The sequence below is a fragment of the Saccopteryx bilineata genome, chromosome 2 (assembly GCF_036850765.1).
Source record: "Saccopteryx bilineata isolate mSacBil1 chromosome 2, mSacBil1_pri_phased_curated, whole genome shotgun sequence".
In the NCBI taxonomy this organism is placed as follows: domain Eukaryota; kingdom Metazoa; phylum Chordata; class Mammalia; order Chiroptera; family Emballonuridae; genus Saccopteryx; species Saccopteryx bilineata.
In genome coordinates, this window is record NC_089491.1 from 359,423,585 (window position 1) to 359,447,225 (window position 23,641).

A 23,641-nucleotide genomic window follows, 5' to 3' on the forward strand; every position below is an offset into this window, starting at 1 on the left:
TGTATGTGTCCTGACTTGGATCAAACCCACAACCTTCCCGTATCAGAACAATGCTCCAACCAACTGAGCTACCTGGCCAGGGTCTGGGGAGACCTCTCTGAAGGGGAGACTGCAAGGATGAGATAGACTCAGCTTTATGAAAAGTGGAGGGAACAGCAGCATGTGTCAAGAATAGACTAGGGTCTCATCTGTGGTGGCGCAGTGAATAAAGCAGCGACATGGAATACTGAGGTCACCAGTTCAAAACCCCACCCAGGCTTGCCTGCTCAAGGCACATATAAGAAGCTACTACTATGAGTTAATGCTTCCTGCTCCTTCCCCCTTTCTCTCTCTCCTCTCTCTAAAACCAATAAATGAAATCTTTTTTAAAAATAAATATTTTTTTAAAAGAATAGACCTGGGTTCACTTACTGGCTGTATGACCTTGGAGAAGCAACCCGACTTCTCTGAGCTTCCACTTCTTTATAAGATGGGGATGCTTTCAGAACCTACCTCACCGGTTCTGAGGAGCCAACGAGCTAATCATGGGTGTGTGCAGTCCAGGGCCGGGCACAGGAAGAGCTCTTAGTTTAACTGATTGTGGTGACAGGAATTATACTGAGGCCCAAGCCCCCAATGGGATGCCCAGACCCCCAGAGACCACTCTGCTGCCCATCAGAATCCATGCCAGCTACGAGGGAAGAGTGCACAGATAGCAGGGGCAGGAAGCTTTCCCACTGCTGCACGGGTGCCCAAGCTTCGGAGCGTCGGTTGAGTGGGTGGGGGGTGTGCACATTTCCTGGAGCTTGCTGACATACAGTCCAGCTTCCACCCACCCCTGCAGCCAGCTGTGACTCATCTCCTCAACCCAAGGCTCACCCACCTGTCACCCTTAGCTCAGTACTCAAAGGCTAGGCCTAGAGGCTTGACTGGTTTGCCCTCCATCATGAGTACCCACACAGCCACTAGGGGAGAAGCAACTTCCTCAGGGCATAAGGAGGGACAGGGACAATAAGCCTGGAAAGAAGGTAGAACTGGATGGGGCATAAGACTTGGGGATTCCAGGAGGCCAGAAAATCCCGCTGGGGTCAAGTATCACCTACCATCCAACAGGCACACCCTTGAGGACCCTGGAGAGCGCCTCGTGGGTGGTCAACACACATACTCAAAGAAAAGAACAGGAACAACCCAGAGCACCCAACAGTGCACACAGACACATGCTCAAGGGACTCACACATAGCTACATACAGAGATGTGCAGACACAGCGATCCAGCAACACATCCTCTGGGACACATGTGCAAAGACATGCACACATGCAAGCGAACTTCACTGTGTTTGACATCCTGTCACTCCCTTCTGCTATTGCTCACTACCAGTCATCTATTCAGCAGGCCCCCCAGTGCCCATGCCTGATGCCATCTGTTGACCCAGACCTGGCAGAGCCCAGCCAGCATGCCCAGCATGATCCAGGAAGGCATCTGACAGCCTTGGATCTGAACAAGGAAAAGGATGGGGCATCAGCCAACCCTGAGAGCAAGCTGCAAGTCTAGAACTCAAGCATGAGCAGGGTGGGGGTGCTCAGCACTGCGTTATCTCAGGTCAGGTCCCGCAGAGCACAATCCTTGCCTTGGCATCCCATCGGCGTTGGGAGGCCCCTGAAACTGCTTCACATCTTGAGCAGATGGAGAGGAATCCCCTTATGAATCTTTAAAAGCCCTGAAGGGTTACAGCCAGCAGAGGAAAAAAACAAGTGCAGCATGGCGAGCTGAGATTAGACATGAGGCAGAACTTCCCACTGGAAAAGCATCAAAGCATTGAAGGAGGTGTAAGCAAGAAGAGAATGCCTTCTGGCTCCATAAAGATGTCCTCTTAAAAAGGGAAGAAGATAGGTAGGTTGGCATTACTGTTTTTGTTTTAACTAATCTTATTAAAAATAAAATGAGTCCCACATTGCAGAGGTCAGAGGAGTCTTTAAATGGCTGTAAATAAAACTAGTGGCTGCTGTACCTCCTCAGCCCAGACTGCATATAATCTTGCCTGTAGGCCGAGGGATGGACACAGTGACCTTTATAGCCAGCCTGAGCTGCCCATGCATGAGCAAGAGGCAGCTGGACACCTTCCCCACTGTGTAACATCTCCCCGAGGGGTGGCATATTGCTCAGAGATGGGAGGAGGTAAGGAGACAAGGGCCACCATGGTACCATGGCAACAGGCCTCGGCAGAAACATGTCCACTCCTTCTCCAATCACTGCTCACAACAGAACATAAGTGTTTGCAAACAGTATCTCCCCTGCCAAAGGGGTTGGTGGACTAGAAGGGACAGGTAGGCACATCAGGGAAAAGGAGAATGAGGAGGCTTATAGGTGCTGTCCCCTGAAATATGAAGCCTGCTTTCACATATGCCCTAGGAACTCCCCAACTAATCTTCAACCACTGTCTTCCCCTCTCTCACACAATGCTGTCACTTCCCCACGGGCCCAGCCTGTCTACACCATCCCAGATACCCCTCATTCCCTTGCACCAAGGCTGCCCAACTCACCCCAGGCCTATTTCCACCATCATTCTTGGTCACCCTCTGCCAGCCACTCTCTCCTCCTTCCTGCCTTCCATTTTCTCTTGCCTTCTCTCCCATCTCCCTGCCCTGTCCTCCCCACTGATTGTAGCCCAGACCAGTGCCCACGACCATCTGCCAACCAAACGCCAGCATCCGCCCTCCCTCCACTCCTTCAAGCACCTGCTTCCAAGCTGCCTGCTCATCCCCTCTGCCCACTGCTGGGCTCCCATGTCCTCCTGGGACAAACCCCAGCAAGAGCATATCTGAGGAGCCAGTCCAGGGGCAGGGCACTGCTGGCTCCAATTCACAGACTGTGAAACAGAACTTCTCAGGGGGTCTGGGAGACGAGGCCATGGCTCCAGGAAGAACTGACTGAGTCAGGTACCTGGGCCTGGAGCCCCATTCTACAACCAAGAGGAAGGTCTTTAGCAGTCCCCTTACCCAGCCTTCTCCTTCACTTGAACAAATGAATACCTGAGCCACCCATAACACATTGTCCTCCTTAATATACAGAAATTCTCCGTTCATGGAGCTCTTGCTATGGACCCATCACCGTGTTCAAAAATTTAACAAATATCTTACTGTAATACTCACAACCGCCCGATAAGGAAACAGGCTCAGAGAAGTTAGGTAACTTGCCCAGTCATGCAGTGTGTTAGACACCTCAGTGTTTCACATCAGACCCTCTCGGCCCCCCGTTTCTTACCCCAGCCACCTCGCCAACAGCCAGGTAGTTCTCGGTAGGCTTCAAGCAACAGCTACGGTGCCACGCAGCAAAGCTTCATCTAGGGCCACACCAGGCCTTCTTTGTAGCTACAGTGTGGAACGCACACCGGGACCCACTTGGGCCTTACACATGTGCACCTGGAATCTCATAGGAATTAACGTCCATGGAGGAGTCCTTGTCCATCGGGGAAGAGAGTTAATGGGTGAATGCTCCCCTGCTTTTCTCTGACCGGGCGGCTCTGAAACGCATTCCATAGGCTACACAGGAGACTGGAATGTACTACTCGGGACACGGTGGTGGCGATCAAAATAGAGCACCCTTGTGCTGCTTCCCTCTCTCTCCTCCTACCTCTTATCCCCATCCTTACTCCCTGAGATCATTTCCCAAGCATAGCGCTCCGGTTCTGCTTTGGGGGAATACAGGTGAGACACAGTGAGTTAGGGTGTGGAGCTGGGATTTAAACCCAGGTCTGAGTGACAACACAGCCATTATGCCTAACCATTGTGCTGTGCTGCTGCCACTGCCATCCACACTAGGGTTCCTTTCCCTCCAGGTTCAAGTCCTTCTGAGCCACTGCCGTTAAGCCACACTTGGTTCAGACAGGGTCATGGGAAAGAGAAAGGGGTAGGTGTGGGCATGCCTGCAGCAGAAGGGTCATCTTCCCTAGAACTGAGGTCACCTCCCGCCAAACTGCTTCAATACCCTGTGCTGAGCGGCACTCCCAGCCAAACATGCCCTGACGACCCTACTGAAGTTTAGCATCTGCATCTGCCCAGAAATTTCTGTGGCTCTTCATCTCCAGTCCCCATCCCACCCTCCATGAGGCCCCCCAAGCCCCACCCCACACTCCTCCTCAATATCTTGGAAGGGAAGGGGGACCTGAGGTAACTTTTTGAAGCCTGAATGGCCAGATCCAGCAGACACCCACCCTGGACTCAAAAACCCACTATACAGCTCCTTGGAACAGAAGGCAGAGCCTCCCTGGAGCCCTGCCCAAGGGTTAAAAATGGGACTTCCTGGGGGAAATAACGGCTTGGGACCCCACAACCCCAGTAGCTGTGTGAGCTTTCTGCTTGCTACTCACCCGTTGCAGGAGAAATGGGGGAGGGGTGCCTTCTCCCCTCTCCATGGGAAACTGAGGCCTGTGGGGCCAAGGGGCAGCCCCAGGGTCACAAAGCATGAAAAGAACCAGAGAGTCCTGGCGCTTAGCCCAGGACAACCCTATTATTCCATGTGGGGGCTGCTCTGGTGGGAGCCACTCAGAGGCAGATCCTGGGATTCAGAGCCCAAACCCCACTTGCATGTAAATGCCCTTCAGTTTGTTAGGAAGGGTGTCGAGGGAGCTGTAGAAAACAGAACGATGCCCCCACTGCCAGCTCCCAGGTCCAGACACTCAGCGTCTAGTGGTGGCAAAGACAAGCGAATTCCACATAGTCCTGAGGTCTCCTGAACACATACCTGTCCTGGACCCCCAGCCAGGGCTGGCTCCCCCACACCCGCCCGCCCAAACGCCCCTCAGAGTGAGCATCAGGCTGGAGGCTGGCCCTGACCCAAAGGTTCATGAAGGCCTCTCAGCCAGCACCCCGCCATCCTAGCTCCCCTGGCTGTGACAGGCACAGGTTGGAGTGAGGATGGGATGGTGTTTATGACCTTTAGGCTGGGAAGAAGGCAGCAGAGTTGGGAATGGGGGGCTGTAAACAAACCAACACAGCCTAGCCACCGGGTCCTCTGAGGTTTCTGGCTTTTTCTTCTACCACCACCTGTAAACACCCACCTCTGACCTCCGCCTCAGTTTCTCTAGCTAGAGACTTTGACAGGGGCTGAGCAACATTTCCCTCAGGTACGCACGCCCCTCTGCACAGTGTGTGCGCAGTGCCCCACCTGCATGGATTTCTGAGGACAGCCACCGCACCTCCCAGACAAAACCCATTAAGCTGAATTGCTCTGTGGAATCGCAGCACGGAGCTCGCACACGTCCATATGGGCTGGATTTCTCTTTGCAAACACACGCATTTACACTCACAGCATACACCCCAATCCCACGTTCAGTCACACCCAGGACTCACGTCCTGATCCAAGCTGACCATAGAATTCACACCCAGCCCTGGACCTACTGGCCTTCTATGACGCCGGCGCCCAGGCTCACCCCACGACATGGACGAGTATCAACAGTCAGTCGCGACGGCTGTCTCCGCCGGCGCGCCCGCCACGGCGGCGGCCACAGTCTCCATCCAGACGCAGGCCCCCTCCTCCTCCCAGGCGGCGGGCTGCTCGCGCCGCCCGCCCCGCGCGTGCACCGTCACCGCGGCGCGCACACGCGCACCGGCGGCGGCTCGGAACGCAGCAGGCTGCGGCCGCCCGCAGCCGCTGTACACCTGGCGGCGGGCACGGGAAAGTCCGCTCCGGGCTAGGGGCTGGGGTCTCCCAGCCGTGCCCAGCCTACTGCGGGCTGCGCTCACCTCGCTCTCCCGCTCCCAGCGACTCCGCCGCTCAGCTCCGGCCCTGGTCTCGGTGGTGCCGGCAATGCTTGCCGAGCGCTGCCGCCGCACAGCTATCTGCCCGCGTGGGCGCAGGAGGGAGGCACCCGGGCGGACGATGGCACCGGGGATTGAAAGGGGGACACCGCGGATCCGGAGCGCTGCGACCGCAGTTGGGACGCTCGCGTCGCCGCCGTCATGGGACTGCCTGAGGCAGCTCCTAGGAAACAAAGGCGCGGGGCGGGGCAGGCGCGTCCAAGGGACCCTGGGGATAAAGGAGTGCATAGCGCACCTGCCCACAGACGTTCCTGAAGGATGGGGCCCTGGGGTGGTGGGGAACCGAGGTGCGGAAAGATCCATGAGTTACTAGTCTATTGAAGACACCCTGGAGCCATCTCCATCTCTGGGAGGGGTGGGACTGAGGAGGCGGTACAGTGTTGTCTGCACTTGAAAATGGTGGGCTTCAAGGGCTGCCCAAACACCTGAAATTGCCCCTGCCCTGAACCCGGCAGCCTGGAGCTTTCATTCATTAACTCCACACAAGTCTCAGCTTCTGCCACACCAAGGATAGTCATGAATTTGAAGGGGTTGAAGGAATGAAGAATCTTCTAGGCAGCCTTTGGGATGCCTAAGTCTTTTCCTGGGTAACGTCCACGGAGGGTGGCCTCAGAAGAACAGGGCTTGCACACCTCCTTATGTAATGGGAAGCTCACTCCTTAAGGTGGCAACGTACACTGTCCCAGGCAGCTCTCAGTGCTAGAAAGCCTTTCCTTTCATTGCCAGCAAATCAATTTTGCTTCTCTCCGTTGGCCACGTCCTCTCTGCTCTGGCCATGATGGCTTTCTGCTTCTAGAATGTACTTAGGGCCTTGTACTAACTGTTCCTCCTGCAGGAATACTCTTCCACCCCATCTTCTGAGCCCCTTCTCTCCACCCTCTCACCTCCATCCATTTAACACTCCTCACCAGCACCTTTTCCACATGGCTACCCCCTCATATCCTTCAGGACTCAGCTCGCATGTCACCTTCTCAGAACAACCTTCCACCTCTTCCAAAGTCCCACACACACCCTGGTGATTCTTTATCTTGATGCCTTGTTTTAGTTTCTTCCGCACTCTGCAAAGTTCACTCTGAAATTTTCTTGTCTATGTGTCTATAGTCCACTAGAACATGAGCCCCATGGAGACAGGGCCCATGTCTGCTTTGAGACAAGGCAGTGTAACCCCAGGGCCTTATCCACAGCAGGGTGGATGGAAGAAAGGTATCCAGGATGGCTAGCCCATGATCTGAGCCCCTTCAGCAGCCTGGTCAGTCACCCTGAAAGGCAATCTGCTCAGCCATCCACTGGTGACATCAAGCACAGTGTTAGCATAGGAAAGGTGCTCTATCCCTGTCTACCAAATAAATGAGCAAACAAAGGAACATTCCTCTGAAAGTCTGAGACTCAGAACAGCAGGTCCTTCCCTCCCTTGCTCTGGACTCTGCCTGAGCTCTTGCAGCTCCACGATGTGAACATTTTGTTAAAACCTAAAACAGGCCTGACCTGTGGTGGCGTAGTGGACAAAGCGTCGACCTGGAAATGCTGAGGTCGCCGGTTCGAAACCCTGGGCTTGCCTGGTCAAGGCACATATGGGAGTTGATGCTTCCAGCTCCTCCCCCTTCTCTCTCTCTATCTCTCTCTCCTCTCTCTCCCTCTCTCTCTCCTCTCTAAAAATGAATAAATAAAATGAAAAAAAAAAAACCTAAAACACAGGACCATACCCAAGCTTCTAGTCTACTGGAACCACTCAGACAGCTCTGATTCTCTCACTTTGTTGTCCAGGGACAGAGAGGATTAGAAGCCAAAATGGACTTTGCCTTTATCCCTGCTAAATTGTGCCTCTTAGACCTGAATCTGGACCCAGCCTCCAGGGCAGTATGGATCTCAATTCTGACATCTCGTCTACTGGGATGATGCCCAGGTTCCTGCCATCAGCAATGGCATGAGTATGCTATCAACATCCTCTCTCACCAAGCCACTCATAAACACGTTAAGCAGGACTCAGCTAATGGCAGCTCACTTGTCAACCTCCCAGTTGTGCCATCTCCCAGTTCACATTCCTGTGTCACCTGCAAGGTTTTGCTGGGAAGAAAAGAACCATTTATTGCTGAAACTCACAACTCCTGCTCCAACACCCACAACATACGCTGCAGTCTGGAAAACTAATCAGAAAAGCAAATAAGCTTCCCCCAGCAGAGTGGATTCTCAGGGCATTCACTCGCTGCCATTTTCTAAGTGCTCCCAAACTATCTCTCTAATAACAGACTCTAAAACTTGGCCAAATTGCTTCTCAGCCTTTTGGCTAAGATCAAATGTAAAACTTGGCCAGGACTGAAGCTAGGTTCACTTATTTATGGTCTATGGACTTATTTCCTCTTTAAAAATTGCCTTCCCCATCTCCCACCTTTGGGCATGGGCCTTGTTCTCTAAGAAGCAGTGTGCATGGGAGTAGTGGGCACTGCCACTTTCCAGCTGTTATTATTTAACCTCTGCACTTTGGTTTTGTCATCTAAAAAAATGAGGAAAACAATAGCGCCTAGATTATAACATTGTTATGAAGATTCAATCAATTTTTCCTGCAAAGCATTTACAACATGACATATAATAAGCACTCAAAAATTAACTATTAGGCCCTGGCCGGTTGGCTCAGTAGTAGAGTGTCGGCCTGGCGTGCGGGGGACCCGGGTTCGATTCCCGGCCAGGGCATATGGGGGAAGCGCCCATTTGCTTCTCCACCTCCCCCTCCTTCCTCTCTGTCTCTCTCTTCCCGCAGCCGGGGCTCCATTGGAGCAAAGATGGCCCGGGCGCTGAGGATGGCTCCTTGTCCTCTGCCCTGGGTGCTGGAGTGGCTCTGGTCGCGGCAGAGCGACGCCCCAGAGGGGCAGAGCATCACCCCTTGGTGGGCAGAGCTTCGCCCCTGGTGGGCGTGCCGGGTGGATCCCGGTCGGGCGCATGCGGGAGTCTGTCTGACTGTCTCTCCCCGTTTCCAGCTTCAGAAAAATACAAAAAAAAAAATTAACTATTAGTATTCTATCATGGCCCTGGCCAGTTGGCTAAGTGGATAGAGTGTCAACCTGGCAAATGAACATCCGGGTTCGATTCCTGGTCAGGACACACATGAGAAGTGACCATCTGCTTCTCTTCTGATCCCTCTCCCCCTTCTCCTTCTCTCTCTCCTCCCCTCTCACAGCCAGTGGCTCAACTGGTTGGAGTGTCGGCCCCGGACACTGAAATGGGCCTCAGGCACTGAGGATAACTCAGTTGATTCGAGCATTGGCCCCAGATGAAGGTTGCCATGTGGATCCCAGTCAGGGGACATGTGGGAGTCTGTCTCTCTATCTCCCCTCCTCTCACTTAAAAAAATTCTATCTCAAAAATTAGTACAGTCATGAAGCTATTGCAGCCTTCTCTTTAAGCGTCCTGGGTTGTTGTAGCCTTCCCAATATGAAAGCTGAAGTTATTTCAAATGGCTCCATCCTGTCTTATGATTGCTTTCCTCACCCACAGACACTGCTCTGCTCCTGTGATTCTGAAGAGCATCCTTGCTCTTTGGCTCAGAAAACAGAGCTCCGGCCCTGGCCAGTTGGCTCAGTGGTAGAGTGTCGGCCTGGTGTGCAGAAGTCCCAGGTTCGATTCTCGGCCAGGGCACACAGGAGAGGCGCCCATCTGCTTCTCCACCCTTCCCCCTCTCCTTCCTCTCTGTCTCTCTCTTCCCCTCCCGCAGCCGAGGCTCTACTGGAGCAAAAGATGGCCCGGGCGCTGGGGATGGCTCCTTGGCCTCTGCCCCAGGCGCTAGAGTGGCTCTGGTCGCGACAGAGCGACGCCCCAGATGGGCAGAGCATCACCCCCTGGTGGGCATGCAGGGTGGATCCCGGTCGGGTGCATGCGGCAGTCTGTCTGACTGCCTCCCCGTTTCCAGCTTCAGAAAAATACAAAAAAAAAAAAAAAGAAAGAAAACAGAGCTCCAAGCCACTTGAATTGGCAGGCAGTCTAACCCTCCTCTTCTTTTCTTTTTTTTATAGAGACAGAGAGAGTCAGAGAGAGGGATAGACAGGGAGAAACAGACAGAACCAAAAAAGAGATGAGAAGTATCAATCATTAGTTTTTCATTGCTCATTGATTGCATTCTCATATGTGCCTTGACCATGGGGCTACAGCAGACCAAGTAACCCCTTGCTTGAGCCAGCGACCTTGGGTCCAAGCTGGTGAGCTTTTGCTCAAACCAGATGAGCCTGCGCTCAAGCTAGCGACCTCGGGGTCTCAAACCTGGGTCCCCCACATCCCAGTCCGACACTGTATCCACTGCGCCACCACCTGGTCAGGCCCCCTTCTTCTTTCTTCACTCTTATCTTGAGCAGGTGTAGCTGGCCCACCTCAGTCTTGGGGCTAGCCTCCCCACCAGCCTTCCTACAGGTTCTGAGCCTACATTATGTTTACTTATCATCCACCTGGTGCCGATATAATGAGCTCCTTTTCTGTGCTAAGACCTCAGGATACAAAGAAAAACAACATAGGAAACACCCTTGCCCTCATAGAGCTTACATCTCAGGAGGCCACAGGACAGTGAACAAATAGACAAGATAACATCAGGTGGTGGTGACAGCTTTGAAGGAGAGGAAAGAAGTTAAGGGAGAAGCTACTTTATGTCAAATGGCATTTGGCAGATAATAGGTTTTGAATGTTGCCTGCAAATAAATCCCACCATGTACCCTTCATGTCCAAGTGTCACCGGGATGCTCCCAGTGCAGCCATACTGGCCTCTTTCCTTTTCCCTGCTAGCATTCACAACTGTACCCTCGGAATTTCATTCCTGCACCCTTCCCAATACTTTCATCTCAAGCTCTAGGGGCTTTTCCATCTTTTCTCTATGTTATTCGAAATCCACCTCTGAAGCCCAGGGCACCCACTCCCTAAACACAGATTTCCCAAGTGGCCTGAGTCACCTTTCCCAGGGTCCCTATCATTTCCATATTATCATCTAATTATTTCTTCCTCTTCAGACAGAACTGGGTCCATAGTACCCATCCACCTCACTGCTTCCTGTACCTTCTAAAATCATCAGTGAGATCAGAGGGAGCAGGTGCACTGTTCTTAGCTAAACAGGATTCCTGGCAGATGTCTGACGACATCGCATCTACACTGACCCCTGAGGCCAGTTTGGGGAGCTGCAGTAAAAGTATCATCCCTGTTCTCCTGTTGGCCAACCCATGGTGTACCCCCCAGATGACGTCACTTCCATTCCTCTGGAGAAGAGACCTCTTCATTCTTGACTTTAAAGGTCCCACTTGGCCCTGGCCGGTTGGCTCAGCAGTAGAGCATCCGCCTGGCGTGCAGGAGTCCCGGGTTTGATTCCCAGCCAGGGCACACAGGAGAGGCGCCCATTTGCTTCTCCACCCCTCCCCCTCTCCTTCCTCTCTGTCTCTCTCTTCCCCTCCCACAGCGAGGTTCCATTGGAGCAAAGATGGCCCGGGCGCTGAGGATGGCTCTGTGGCCTCTGCCTCAGGCGCTAGTATGGCTCTGGACGCAACAGAGCGTTGCCCCAGAGGGGCAAAGCATCGCCCCCTGGTGGGCATGCCGGGTGGATCCCAGTCGGGCGCATGCGGGAGTCCGTCTGACTGCCTCCCCGTTTCCAGCTTCAGAAAAATGGAAAAAATAAATAAATAAAGGTCCCACTCATTTAGAATATGATGCAAAGAGGTACTGATGGGGAAAGTGGAGAGAAAGGTCCAGGATCAGGTCTAGCAGAAGCCTTGTGAAGGGTTGTAGCAGCAGCAGGGCCACCAGGATATCTCTGTTGAGACCGCTAGCGCTGATCACACCTCTCCACAGTATGAATGAAGAGTGAGCACGAGCCTGGGAGTGGGAATCTGGCCCAGGAAAAGCCCTCATCTACCAGCCTGTCACCCAGACTTAGGGTCCCAGCTATACTCTCTAGCATGGGGGAGAAAAAAGGACAAGGAAGGCAGGGCTGCCCCCACCCAAGTCAAAGCAGAGGCTGCCCAGCAAATTTAGCAGCTGTTCTCCCTCTTAGAGAGGAAGCTGATCTTCAGGCTTTGGGAATCTCTGCAGGCATTATTTCCCTTGAGACTCATGAGCTTCCTCATAGAAGGAAGAGAACATATGGCCATACCCATTTTACAGAGGAGAAAGCAGAGGCAGTGAGCTGCTTCAGATCATTTGGTGCATTCTAGGCTAGACAAACTTTTACAGTACCCTGGGAAGCTTCTCCACCACTGAGGGCAAGAGTTCCTTAATATAAGTTTATGGGCTGGTGTGACTGCATAAGTACCACCTGTGGGGGCCTGGGCCCTGGCCAGAGAATGAGACTTAGGGCTGTGGGTCACTTTACCTGGAGGGAGATTCAAGGTCAGCACGGCTGAGGATGCGATGCTGCTGTGGGCTGTAGAGCCACTGGAAGGCTGTCAGCGTCCTCTCCTCAATTCGGAAACGCCCTTCCTGCACATACCTGCAGGACGAGAGAGAGTGAGGAGGTAGGTCAGCAGGGCTCTGCAGAGCTCTTTGGGGGAATTGGCCTAGCTTTCTGGAAAAAGATAGATGTGGGGTACCTGTCCCCAAATATAGTCCCTGTTCATCTGCCAGAAAGCCCTATTTCCAGAAGGCCACAATGAAAAGCCCCTGAGGAGGAGGCAGCTATAGGGAGGTTTCAACTCAGTAGATGGAAAAGCTTTCTGCAAGTTAGTTGTCTGAAGTTGAAAGAAGTCACTTGGCAGGAGTGAGTTCTCCGTCACTGGAGGTATGTAAGCTGAGAGTGGGCAGCAGATTCAAGCATCAGATAAGGGTCCATGCTCCAAACTCCCTACAGTACTGAGACACTGGACTTCTTGATTTCGCAGCAGGAGAACACCTGCTCTGGAGAGGGGTCATGAGTCAAATGTCGGACTTAGGTCTTTCAGAACCTCAAGTGTCCCAGCTACCTTCCAGACACACGGTCAGCCTAGAGTGAGAATGGGGGAAGCTGGGCTAGGCACGGTGAACACTAAAGGATCTCTCCCACTCTGGCCACCCCCTTAGTAAAACCATGAATCCATTAATTAGTAATTCAACATTTACTGAGTGCCTATAGTACTGAACAGAAGAGACTTACTCCCTGCCCTCCTGGAGTTTACAGTTTTGTGAGAGAGAAATCATCAGACAACTACATAAACTAACGTATCATTACACACAGGCCCCTTTATACATTACCAGTGGGAGTGTCAGTGGTACAACCCTTCTGCAGGGCAACCTGACAACGTCTGTCTAAGTTCCAATTATACTTCCCTATTGCCCAACAATCCCCTTTTGGAGAATTAATCTAGATTCCAGCATGTGGACAAGGTTGTCTGTGGTGTTGTTTATAGTAACAAAAGACTGAAAACAAGCAAAGCTCTCGCAAGTAGGGGGCTGGTTAAATAAATTATGGTGTGCCCATATAGTAAAACAGTGTGCAGCCATTTAAAAAAATGTTTTCGCCCTGGCCGGTTGGCTCAGCGGTAGAGCGTCGGCCTAGCGTGCGGAGGACCCGGGTTCGATTCCCGACCAGGGCACACAGGAGAAGCGCCCATTTGCTTCTTCACCCCTCTGCCACGCTTTCCTCTCTGTCTCTCTCTTCCCCTCCCGCAGCCAAGGCTCCATTGGAGCAGAGATGGCCCGGGCGCTGGGGATGGCTCTGTGGCCTCTGCCTCAGGCGCTAGAGTGGCTCTGGTCGCAACATGGCGACGCCCAGGATGGGCAGAGCATCGCCCCCTGGTGGGCAGAGCGTCGCCCCTGGTGGGCGTGCCGGGTGGATCCCGGTCGGGCGCATGCGGGAGTCTGTCTGACTGTCTCTCCCTGTTTCCAGCTTCAGAAAAATGAAAAAGAAAAAAATAATAATAATAATAAAAATAAAAAAATGTTTTCAATGAGGGCATTCTCTGTGTGCTATCATGCAAAGATCTTCAAGAATCATTCTTTTTTTAAAATGTATTTATTGATTTGAGAGAGAGAGAGAGAGAGAGAAGGAGGAAGGAAGGGAGAGAGAGAGAAACACCGCTTTGTTGTTCCACTTATGTATGCACTCAATAGTTGATTCTTTTTTTTTTTAAGTGAGAGGAGGGGAGAAAGTGAGACAAACTCCTGCATGAGCCCCAAATGGGATCCACCTGGCAACTACTCCACCACCCCCATCTGTCGCTGATGCTGGAATCAACCAAGCTATGCTCAGTGCCCTCAGAGCCCAGGCCACACGCTGGAACCAATCAAGCCACTGGTTGCAGGGCGGGGAGAGGGAGTGGGGCAGAAGCAGATGGTCCCTTCTCCTGTGTGCCCTGACTGGGGATCAAACCCAGGATGTCCAAACACCAGGCCAACACTCTATCTACTGAGCCACCAGCCAGGGCCCAATATATTCTTAAGATTTAAAAAATCAGATACAGCTTGAGCAGGTGGTGGTGCAGTGAATAGAGTATCAAACTGGGATGCAAAGGACCCAGGTTCGAAACCCCAAAGGCGCCAGTTTGAGTGCAGGCTCATCTGGTTTGAGCACGAGGTCACTGGCTTGAGTGTGGGATCATAGACATGACCCCATCGTCGCTCGCTTGAACCTACAGGTGGCTGGCTTGAAGCCCAAGGTTGCTGGCTTAAGCAAGGGGTTACTCATTCTGCTGCAGCCCCTCAGTCAAGGCACATCCGAGAAAGCAATCAATGAACAACTAAGGTGCCACAAGGAAGAATTGATGCTTCTCATCTCTCTCCTTTCCTGTTTGTCCCTATCTGTCTCTCTCTCTCTCTCTCTCTCTCTCTCTCTGTCTCTGTAAAAAAAAAATCAGGTACAGAAAGAGTGATATGTGTAATTTATGTTAAAAGGAATAAACTATAAATTCTAATAGAAATTTATCTTTATATAAAGAAGCTCTGGAGACACAAAAGCTAATAAATACAGTTACCTGTGTAAGAAGTGGAAACTGAGTAAACAGAAGTATAGGAGAGTAATCTTTTTCTCTTTTTTTAGATTTTCTTTATTCACTTTTTAGAGAGAGAAAAAGAGAAGGGGGGAGCAGGAAGTATCAACTCCCATATGTGCTTGACCAGGCACGCCCAGGGTTTCAAACTGGTGACCTCAGTGTTTCAGGTTGATGCTTTAGCCACTGTCCCCTCACAGGTCAGGCAGGAGAGTGACTCTTTAACAATATATCTTTTGCTTGACCAGGCAGTGAAACAGTGAATAGAGCATTGGCCTGGGAAGCTGAGGACCAAGGTTCAAAACCCCAAGGTTTCCAGCTTGAGCGTGGGTTCATCCAGCTTGAGCATGGGTTCACCAACTTGAGTGTGGGCTCACCAGCTGGAGTGTGTGATCACAGACATGACCCCATGGTCGCTGGCTTGAGCCCAAAGGTTACTGACTTGAAGCCCAAGGTCGTTTGGCATGAGCCCAAGTTTGCTGGCTTGAGCAAGGGGCCACAGTGAACACCAGTCCTGCACAGCGCCCCTGGACAAGTAAACTCCTGGTGTGTGTGTGGTGGGGAGGAAGTCCTTGCATCCACCAGCTTTCAGGTGTTGAGCCTGAATCATTAACCACCTAGACTCCCACATTTTTCTTGGTAAGCATATGGACAAATGTTTGTATCTTTGTTGCTGCCCTCCCTCCCAATTCCCATGAAGCCCTAACCCCCAATATGACTGTTCATGGAAATTAGGTCTTTGTGGAAGTAACTAAGGCAGAGGTCAGGAACCTTTCTGGCTGAGAGAGCCATGAACGCCACATATTTTAAAATGTAATTCCATGAGAGTCATACAATATGTTTAACACTAAATACAAGTAAGTGTGTGCATTTTATGTAAGACCAACACTTTTAAAGTACAATAAGTCTCTGAATTCTTTTTAATAACGTTGTTATGTTGTTGCTAACCAATGATGAATAAAGAACTTTTTACCATTAATATGACTTCTGGTGCTGCATGGTTTTGTAGTCTGGTTGATACGTGGTGAGGTTAAGCTTCATGCAGGCGTTGAGACTTCCATCCATTAAACGTGATCGTAGGTTGGTCTTAACATTCTTTAGATATGAGAAAGACTGCTCACATGCATACGTAGAGCCAAACATTGTCAGTACAGCAATACTCACACGCTGCAGTGTGTGGTATGTGACGGGAAGAATGTTCCAAGTTTTGACAATCAGCTGGTCCGCGGGTTGAAGTTTTTTCATTTCTCCCTACTTGTGTTTGCTCACCAACTCTGCTTGCTGTCGTGCAAGTCTTTCCAAATCTTCATTCAGTGACTTGAACTTATTCACCCACATGTCTGAGGCCTTCAGGTCAACAGCTCGTAGCTCAAAATCTCTGACAGAGACACCGGGGATGTAACTCAGGTTGGCGCTGTCCACTGCACACTCGTATGGATGGGTGATGAACTTAAAAAGATGAATGCGCTCACAAAATTCTCCAAAGTGCGCTTTGAATGACTGCAGGAGATTAGATGTGAAGCCTGCTAGCTGCTGGAGATCAAGATGTTGAGCAGGGTCACTTGCTGTGCATGCATCTTTAAACTCTCCCAGTTTTTCAAAGTGTAGTAAACGACCTGTTTCAATGTCGGCCATAAAGAGTTCCAGCTTGTTTTCAAATGCAAACATTGCTTGTTGAAGGGATAAGACTGTATTTCCAACGCCTTGCATTTTCACATTGAGCTGGTTGAGATGTTCAGTCATGTCCACGAGATAGTAGAACTTCAGGAGCCACTCAGTGTTAGCTAACTCAGGATGCTCGACGTTTTTCATTTCAAGAAAAGTCCAGATTTTGCTCAGAGAAGCCGCGAAAGGGCTGAGCACCTTCTCTCTTGACAACCAAACGCACATTGCTGTGCAGAAGCAGACCAGGATAATTATTCCCAACTTCACCAGCAGTGTTTTAAACTGGCGATCATTTAAAGCTCGGGCAACAATAAAGTTGACCACCCAAATGACCAGAGACATCACCTCACCAAGCTGCTCGCCACACATCTGAGCACAAAGCGCCTCCTGATGTAGGCTGCAGTGAAAACTTAGGATGGGTCTCTTTTCATGTTCACGAAGAAGTGCTAGGAATCCTGTTTTTCCCCACCATGCACAGAGCACCATCAGAACACACCGAAATAAGTTTATCCATCAGTAGATTTTTTTCTTTAGTGAACTCAGTGAAAGACTTGAATAAATCCTCCCCTCTTGTTGTCTCTTTTATGGGCAAAACAGCAAGACTTTCCTCACGTAGTGTGACACCAACAGCATACTTTGCAATCACACTGACTGGGATAAATGGCTTACGTCTGTTAACTCATCCAAAGTGAGAGAAAAGAATGGTGCTGCATTTATGTCTTTTACTTGTGTTGCCTCAATTTGATTTGCCATCATGATGGTACGATCATGAACAGTTCTTGCTAACAGAGGCATGTCTTTTATTCATTTGATTATCTTATCTTTATCTGAAAAGTCGTCAAAAAGTTCACTGGCAACAGCAAGCATGAATGTTTTGGCATACTCCCCATCTGTGGATGGCTTTCCATTTCTCACAATTGCTAAAGCACCAGCAAAGCTAGCCGAATTCCAGTCACCTTGTTGGGTCCAAACATGGAATTGCTGCTGACTAGCTTGTACTCTGCACAGTAGCTCTTGACATGCTCTCTTCCTGCTGTTCCCCGCTGGATATTTCAATGCAAATGTAGTATGGCATGTGTCAAAGTGCCATATATTTATATTTGATCGTTTCATCGATGCAGTTTTATCATTGCACATTAGACACACTGCAGAACCTGCTCTCTCCACAAAGGCGAATACCTCTGTCCATTCCTGCTGAAAAGTACAATACTCCTCATCTTTTTTTCTTTTAGCCATCTTCTTTGTCAAAAGGGTTTTTGCAATTAGCTAGCTGACTACTTGATTAAAAGGAGAAAAATTTACTTCCTGACCTCACAACAACCCGTGTACGTTAGGCATTATCCAATAAAAATTTGGTGTTGTCCCCAAGGACAGCTGTGATTGGCTCCAGCCACCCGCAACCATGAACACGAGCGGTAGGAAATGAATGGATTGTAATACATGAGAATGTTTTATATTTTTAACGTTATTTTTTTTTATTAAAGATTTGTCTGCGAGCCAAATGCAGCCATCAAAAGAGCCACATCTGGCTCGTGAGCCATAGATTCCCGACCCCTGCTCTATCTACTGCACCACCGCCTGGTCAGGCAGATGAGTGTCCTCTTAAGAGACACCAGAGAACTTGTGTACCCTCTCCTTATCATGTGAGGACACAATGAAAGAGTGGCTGCCTGCAAGCCAAGAAGACGGCTCTCTCCAGAACCCAACCATGCTGGCATCCTGATCTTGGACTTCCAGCCTCCAGAACTGTGAGAAGATAAATTTCTTTTTTTATTTTCTTTCTTTTTTTATTATTTTTTTACAGAGACAGAGAAAGTCAGAGAGAAGGATAGATAGGGACAGACAGACAGGATCGGAGAGAGATGAGAAGCATCAATCATCAGTTTTTCGTTGCGACAACTTAGTTGTTCATTGATTGCTTTCTCATATGTGCCTTGACCATGGGCCTTCAGCAGACCAAGTAACCCCTTGCTCAAGCCAGCGACCTTGGGTCTAAGCTGGTGAGCTTTGCTCAAACCAGATGAGCCCGCGCTCAAGCTGGCGACCTTGGGGTCTCAAACCTGGGTCCTCCGCATCCCAGTCCGACGCTATATCCACTGCGCCACTGCCTGGTCAGGTGATAAATTTCTGTTGCTTAAGCCACCCAGTCTGCAGTATTTTTTTTATTATAAGAGTGGGGTTTTTTTGGCCCTGGCCAGTTGGCTCAGCGGTAGAGCGTCGGCCTGGCGTGTGGGGGACCTGGGTTCGATTCCTGGCCAGGGCACATAGGAGAGGCGCCCATTTGCTTCTCCACCCCCCCCTCCTTCCTCTCTGTCTCTCTCTTCCCCTCCCGAAGCCAAGGCTCCATTGGAGCAAAGATGGCCCGGGCGCTGGGGATGGCTCCTTGGCCTCTGCCCCAGGCGCTAGAGTGGCTCTGGTCGCGGCAGGGCAACACCCCGGAGGGGCAGAGCATCGCCCCCTGGTGGGCAGAGCGTCGCCCCTGGTGGGCGTGCCGGGTGGATCCCGGTTGGGCGCATGCGGGAGTCTGTCTGTCTCTCCCCGTTTCCAGCTTCAGAAAAAAAAAAAGTGTTTTTTATATTTCGGATATTACCTTTTAACCTGTTATTGGAAATATTGCTCTGTAGCTTCTAGTTTGCCTTTTAACTTTATTGTAGGTTTGAATGAATTGGGGTTTTTTGCCCAATAATTCACCATCCATTACACTCTCTTTCACTAAGAAGTTCTGTGATTTGGATAGAGTTGATTCCAGCCCCAGCTCCATGGGTGGGCACATGACCCAGCCTGGCCAATATGAACAGTCCATCCCCCTTACCACAGTGATCGCTCAGAGATATCTATGTGATCCAAATCATGCCAATGAGATGACATTCTGAGACTTTGACTGGAACCACTGAGAAAGAAGAGCTCTTTTTTCATGCTGGTCACTAACCTGAGGACTGCCTGCAGCGATAGCCACCTTGCCTCCACAAAGGAATAAAAGCAGAACAGAGGAAAGCAGAGGGACAAAGAGAATAGAGTATTATTTGGTGATATTATTTGATCACCTGAGTACAGTTGTGCCTGAAACATGGAGAGTTCCTAGAATTTTACACTCTGTAAGAAAATAAATTCCCTCTGTCTCTTAAGCCATTTTGAGTTGAGTAAACTGACTCAATCTGAAATCTTGGAACCGGGGGCCCAGGTTGACCATGTTAGGAGCATGCTGTGGGATTCAGAGGGTTTCTTGCCCTCAAGAGTCCTCCCTGCCAGGCTCTCTCACCACTCAAGTCACATCTTCAGGACCATCTCAATCTGGGGGGGGGGGGTGAAAGGTGACCCAAAACCTAATTAGAGACCCCAACAATGATTCGTGCATCATCAGGTCCCCTCCAAGATTTAACCCAGCCTGGTAGTGCCAGGGCAGAGAGAGAGAGTCAGAGCAGAAATCCAAACTCTGCCTCTTTAAAACTTCTTGTCTTCTCCTACATTAAGTAAGGGAAGGAATTAAACTAAGCAAATTTAGCTTAATCTGGGAAGTCCAGGGGTCCTGGAGTGATGTTTCCTTTACAGAGAGAGGACACTAAATAACTGCCAGCTCCCTGCCAGATCTTCAAACAGATGAACTTTACTTTATCTGATTTATGCATTTGGGGGTTCATTTGAAGAGTGGTTCCCTGCTAAACAATAATTTTGAATATTTGAACTTTGATTCTTGGAATCTTCCCAGGATGGGGTGAATTATCAGGCTGCAAACCCAGTGACCCCTCCTGCTCTAACATGCTGGGATTTTCTGACAATGTGAACTTGGATGTGTGGCCAGGTTGGGTGGGATTAAGCAAAACAGAGGATCGGTTCAGCAAGACCTGGGTTCAAACCCTGACTCTGCCACTTGCTTGCTACATGACTTCGACTAACCACTTTCCTTCTCTGAGCCTCAGTTTCTGCACCTGTAAAATGGGTGTGCTGCCCTGTCGGGATAACTCAGTTGGTTAGAGCATTGTCCCGAAGTGCAGGGGTTACTGGTTTGATCCTGGTCAGGGCACATACAGGAATAGATCGTGTTTCTCTCTCTCTTTCTCTCTCTCTCTCTCTCTCTCTCTGTTCCTCCCTTGCTAAAATCAGTAAGTAAAAAAAATTTTTAATTTTTAATGAGAGTGCTAAACCCTTGCTCTGAGTATCATTGTGAAGAGTAACTGAGTCAATGCCTGGGTTCTGATTATTGGTGGAGTCAGTAGGAAATGCTCCGGAAACCCAGGTTGCTATTATTGGTGATAATAGTGTTGTTATTTGTATTCAGACTACAAACTGTACCTGGTGAGATGTGTCTGGTGTGCTACCTCAGAGATGTCCCTTGGCCCTGATGTAGGTGGGATGATGTGGGATGGGGAGGCGTCCCAGCCAGATATTCTCATTTGATTCTTGGAGCCCTCCCAAGTCGTGGTGGGCTGAGCAGGCTGTCTTGCCTTCTAAGCTCCGCCAAGCAGAGGTCAGGTCCTTGGATGAAGTAGCCTTCAACATTCAGACACCCGGGACCTGGGCCCAACCCAGGTGACTGGGTTGGGATGCGTCTGAAATCACTCATCCTGCAGTCCCGTAACCTGACACCGGGAGGTTCTGATTTCCCAGCCTGGCAGGACTGCCGCGGGGGTCAGGGCAGCCACCTCCTATAGTGGGACCTCTTCCCCTGCTTCTTAGGCTCCTTTCTCTAAGCCCCCAAAACCTAAAGCGCCCACCTCCCAGAGATCTCTGTTTAGGTGGACAAGGGCATCTCCTTAAACAGGGGCGCTGCGGGCTGCGGCTGTGCCCCGTCCAGGCCCAAGTCCTTGGCCCAACCCCAGCAGCAGAAGGAATGGATGTAGGGGGACCCTCACTGCAAAAATAGAAAAGCAATGTGGGGGGAAAGGAAAGGAGGGTAGCCCTGCCAACGAGCCGGTGGAAGGAGGACCCGGGTTCCTCCTAAGCCTGACGTCAGGGACCGGGTCCGGGTCCCGGGTCCAGGTCCCGGGTCCCAGTGTCTATATCTCTAGAGAGGCCCAAAGAGCTGGCGCGCGGACGCGGGATGGCTGTGAACAGGCAGCCCAGCGTCTCTCCTTCAACGCGGCCCCAAAGCCTCGGCTTGAAAGAAACTTTGGGCCAGTAGCCCGCTCCTTTCCGCGCCCGCCGCCACCCCGGCATCCCCGGTGCCCACTCACCAGCGCACCAGCTGCCAGCGCTTCTCCCCCGGCGCCCCGCGGCCCGCCATGCCTCCCCCGCCGCCACCCTCTCCCTGCCCACCGCGGGCCGCACAGCGGAGGCGGCTCCGGCTGCGGCAGGCCAGTGCCGGGTGCGGCGCGGGGACCGGCGAGGGGGCGGGCCGGGCGGACGCCAGGCGACGCGGGCCGGGCGCGGCTGCTGCGGGGGCCGCGCTCATCCCGGTCCCCGCCCCCTCCTCTCCAGTGCGCCGCCGCCCCACCCCCGGAGCTGGCTGGGCTGGGTCACCCCACTCCTCTGCCCAAGCCGGAGAGACCACACCCTGTCTCCTCGCTGTCTTCTCTCCCGACCCGCTAGCCCAGCGGCGAAGAGCGGGTGTCTTTGGAGCACTGGGCGAGGAGTTAGGTTCTCCAAGTTCGGCTGTGAGGAAAACCTGACCTGCTGAGTGACCGAAGGTGATCAACTTAATCCATCTGTGCCTTACTGCCTATGACACCGGTTCTACCTACCAAGAAAGTGATGCATAAAAAATTAAACCACTCTTGCTTGACCAGGCAGTGGCGCAGTGGATAGAGTGTCAGACTGGGATGCAGAGGACCCAGGTTCGAGACCCCGAGGTCGCCAGCTTGAGCGCGGGCTCATCTGGTTTGAGCAAAAGCCCACCAGCTTGAACCCAAGGTTGCTGGCTCCAGCAAGGGGCTACTCGGTCTGCTGAAAGCCCCCGGTCAAGGCACATAAGAGAAAGCAATCAATGAACAACTAAGGTGTTGCAACGCTCAATGAAAAACTAATGATTGATGCTTCACATCTCTCTCCAATCCTGTCTGTCTGTCCCTGTCTATCCCTCTCTCTGACTCACTCTCTGTCTCTGTAAAAAAATAAACAAAAAAAAAAAAATTAAACCACTCTAAATGCCTAAAATAAAGACCGATGTGCCCTCACACATTATTAAAATATTTTAAGGTAATAATCATTAAGACAGAATGGCATTGGCAGGGCACGTTGCCCAAACCTAGGACCAGCTCCTCCCATGCCTTCAACCCACTTTGCCCCGGGGAAACCCCTTCATTCCTACTGTTTAGCAGAGACCAGCCTGGCTTAGAGCATCATGGGACCATGCATGTGAAGGAGTTGTGTTTTAGAAATGTTTATGAATATAAACATTGGTCTGTACATTGCTTTTCCAGTCTACCTGCTTCCAATATCAAAACAATGCACATCATTTGTAAGAGGGAAACATGCAGAGAGGACAAAACCAGGCGACAATGTGAAGATCCTGGGAGCTTACCTTCTTGGGGACTGTGAGCCATTCCTAGAAGCACTGGAAAAGTGTGCAAGGGAATCCAGATGCTAAGGACATTTGTCATTATATACTTAGGTGCCCTCCCCAGTGTTTGACAAACATCAAGATTACATGAATCCTGCCAGTTGGCTCAGCGGTAGAGCATCGGCCCAGCGTGTGGATGTCCCCAGTTCGATTCCTGACCAGGGCACACAGGAGAAACATCCATCTGCTTCTCCACCCTTCCTCCTCTTCTTTCTCTCTACCTCTCTCTTCCCTTCCCGCAGCCAAGGCTCCATTGGAGCAAAGTTGGCCGGGGCTCTGAGGACAGCTCCATGGTCTCCGCCTCAGGTGCTAGAATGGCTCCAGTTGGAACGAGCAACACCCCCAGATGACCAGAGCATTGCCCCCTAGTGGGTATGCCGGGTGGATCCCAGTCAGGTGCATGCTGGAATCTGTCTCTGTCTCCCCGCTTCTCACTTCAGAAAAAAAAAATTACATGAATCTTAAGAATCCTCACCTGTGCTTTCCACAATGTCCCAACTAAAAAAGTGACAGGAAGCAACAGGGTGGTGGAGAATTTGTCCAACACAAAGGCATTCTGCAAAATAAAACCGAGGAGATACAAACAAGGGAGGTTGTAAGCTTGCCTTTGAGCACTCAGTGTAGTGTCTAGCTGGAGGCTAGCAATTGCCTGTGAGCATCCTTTCTTTTTAATTTTATTTGGTTTAGCATCTATTCTTTAAGTCCCCCCAACACAACACAGAGACCAAAAAAACAGAATATAAGGTCTGAAATCATCTCCCAAGAGG

At 51.0% G+C, this 23,641-nt stretch overlaps 1 protein-coding gene across 4 annotated transcripts in view; it reads right to left on the reverse strand.

The window, feature by feature from the left end:
- Nucleotides 1-21,599, reverse strand: part of RAP1GAP2 (RAP1 GTPase activating protein 2) — a 490,286-nt gene extending 468,687 nt beyond the window's left edge. The window contains exons 1-2 of one of the 4 annotated variants that reach the window (XM_066263015.1): nt 21,550-21,599; nt 12,127-12,243 (exon numbers count right to left, since the gene is read on the reverse strand). In XM_066263015.1, coding sequence (XP_066119112.1) covers nt 12,127-12,243; nt 21,550-21,599 — 167 coding nt within the window. The other 3 variants (XM_066263021.1, XM_066263018.1, XM_066263019.1) reach the window with 3 other exon arrangements.
- Nucleotides 21,600-23,641: the final 2,042 nt, after the last annotated feature.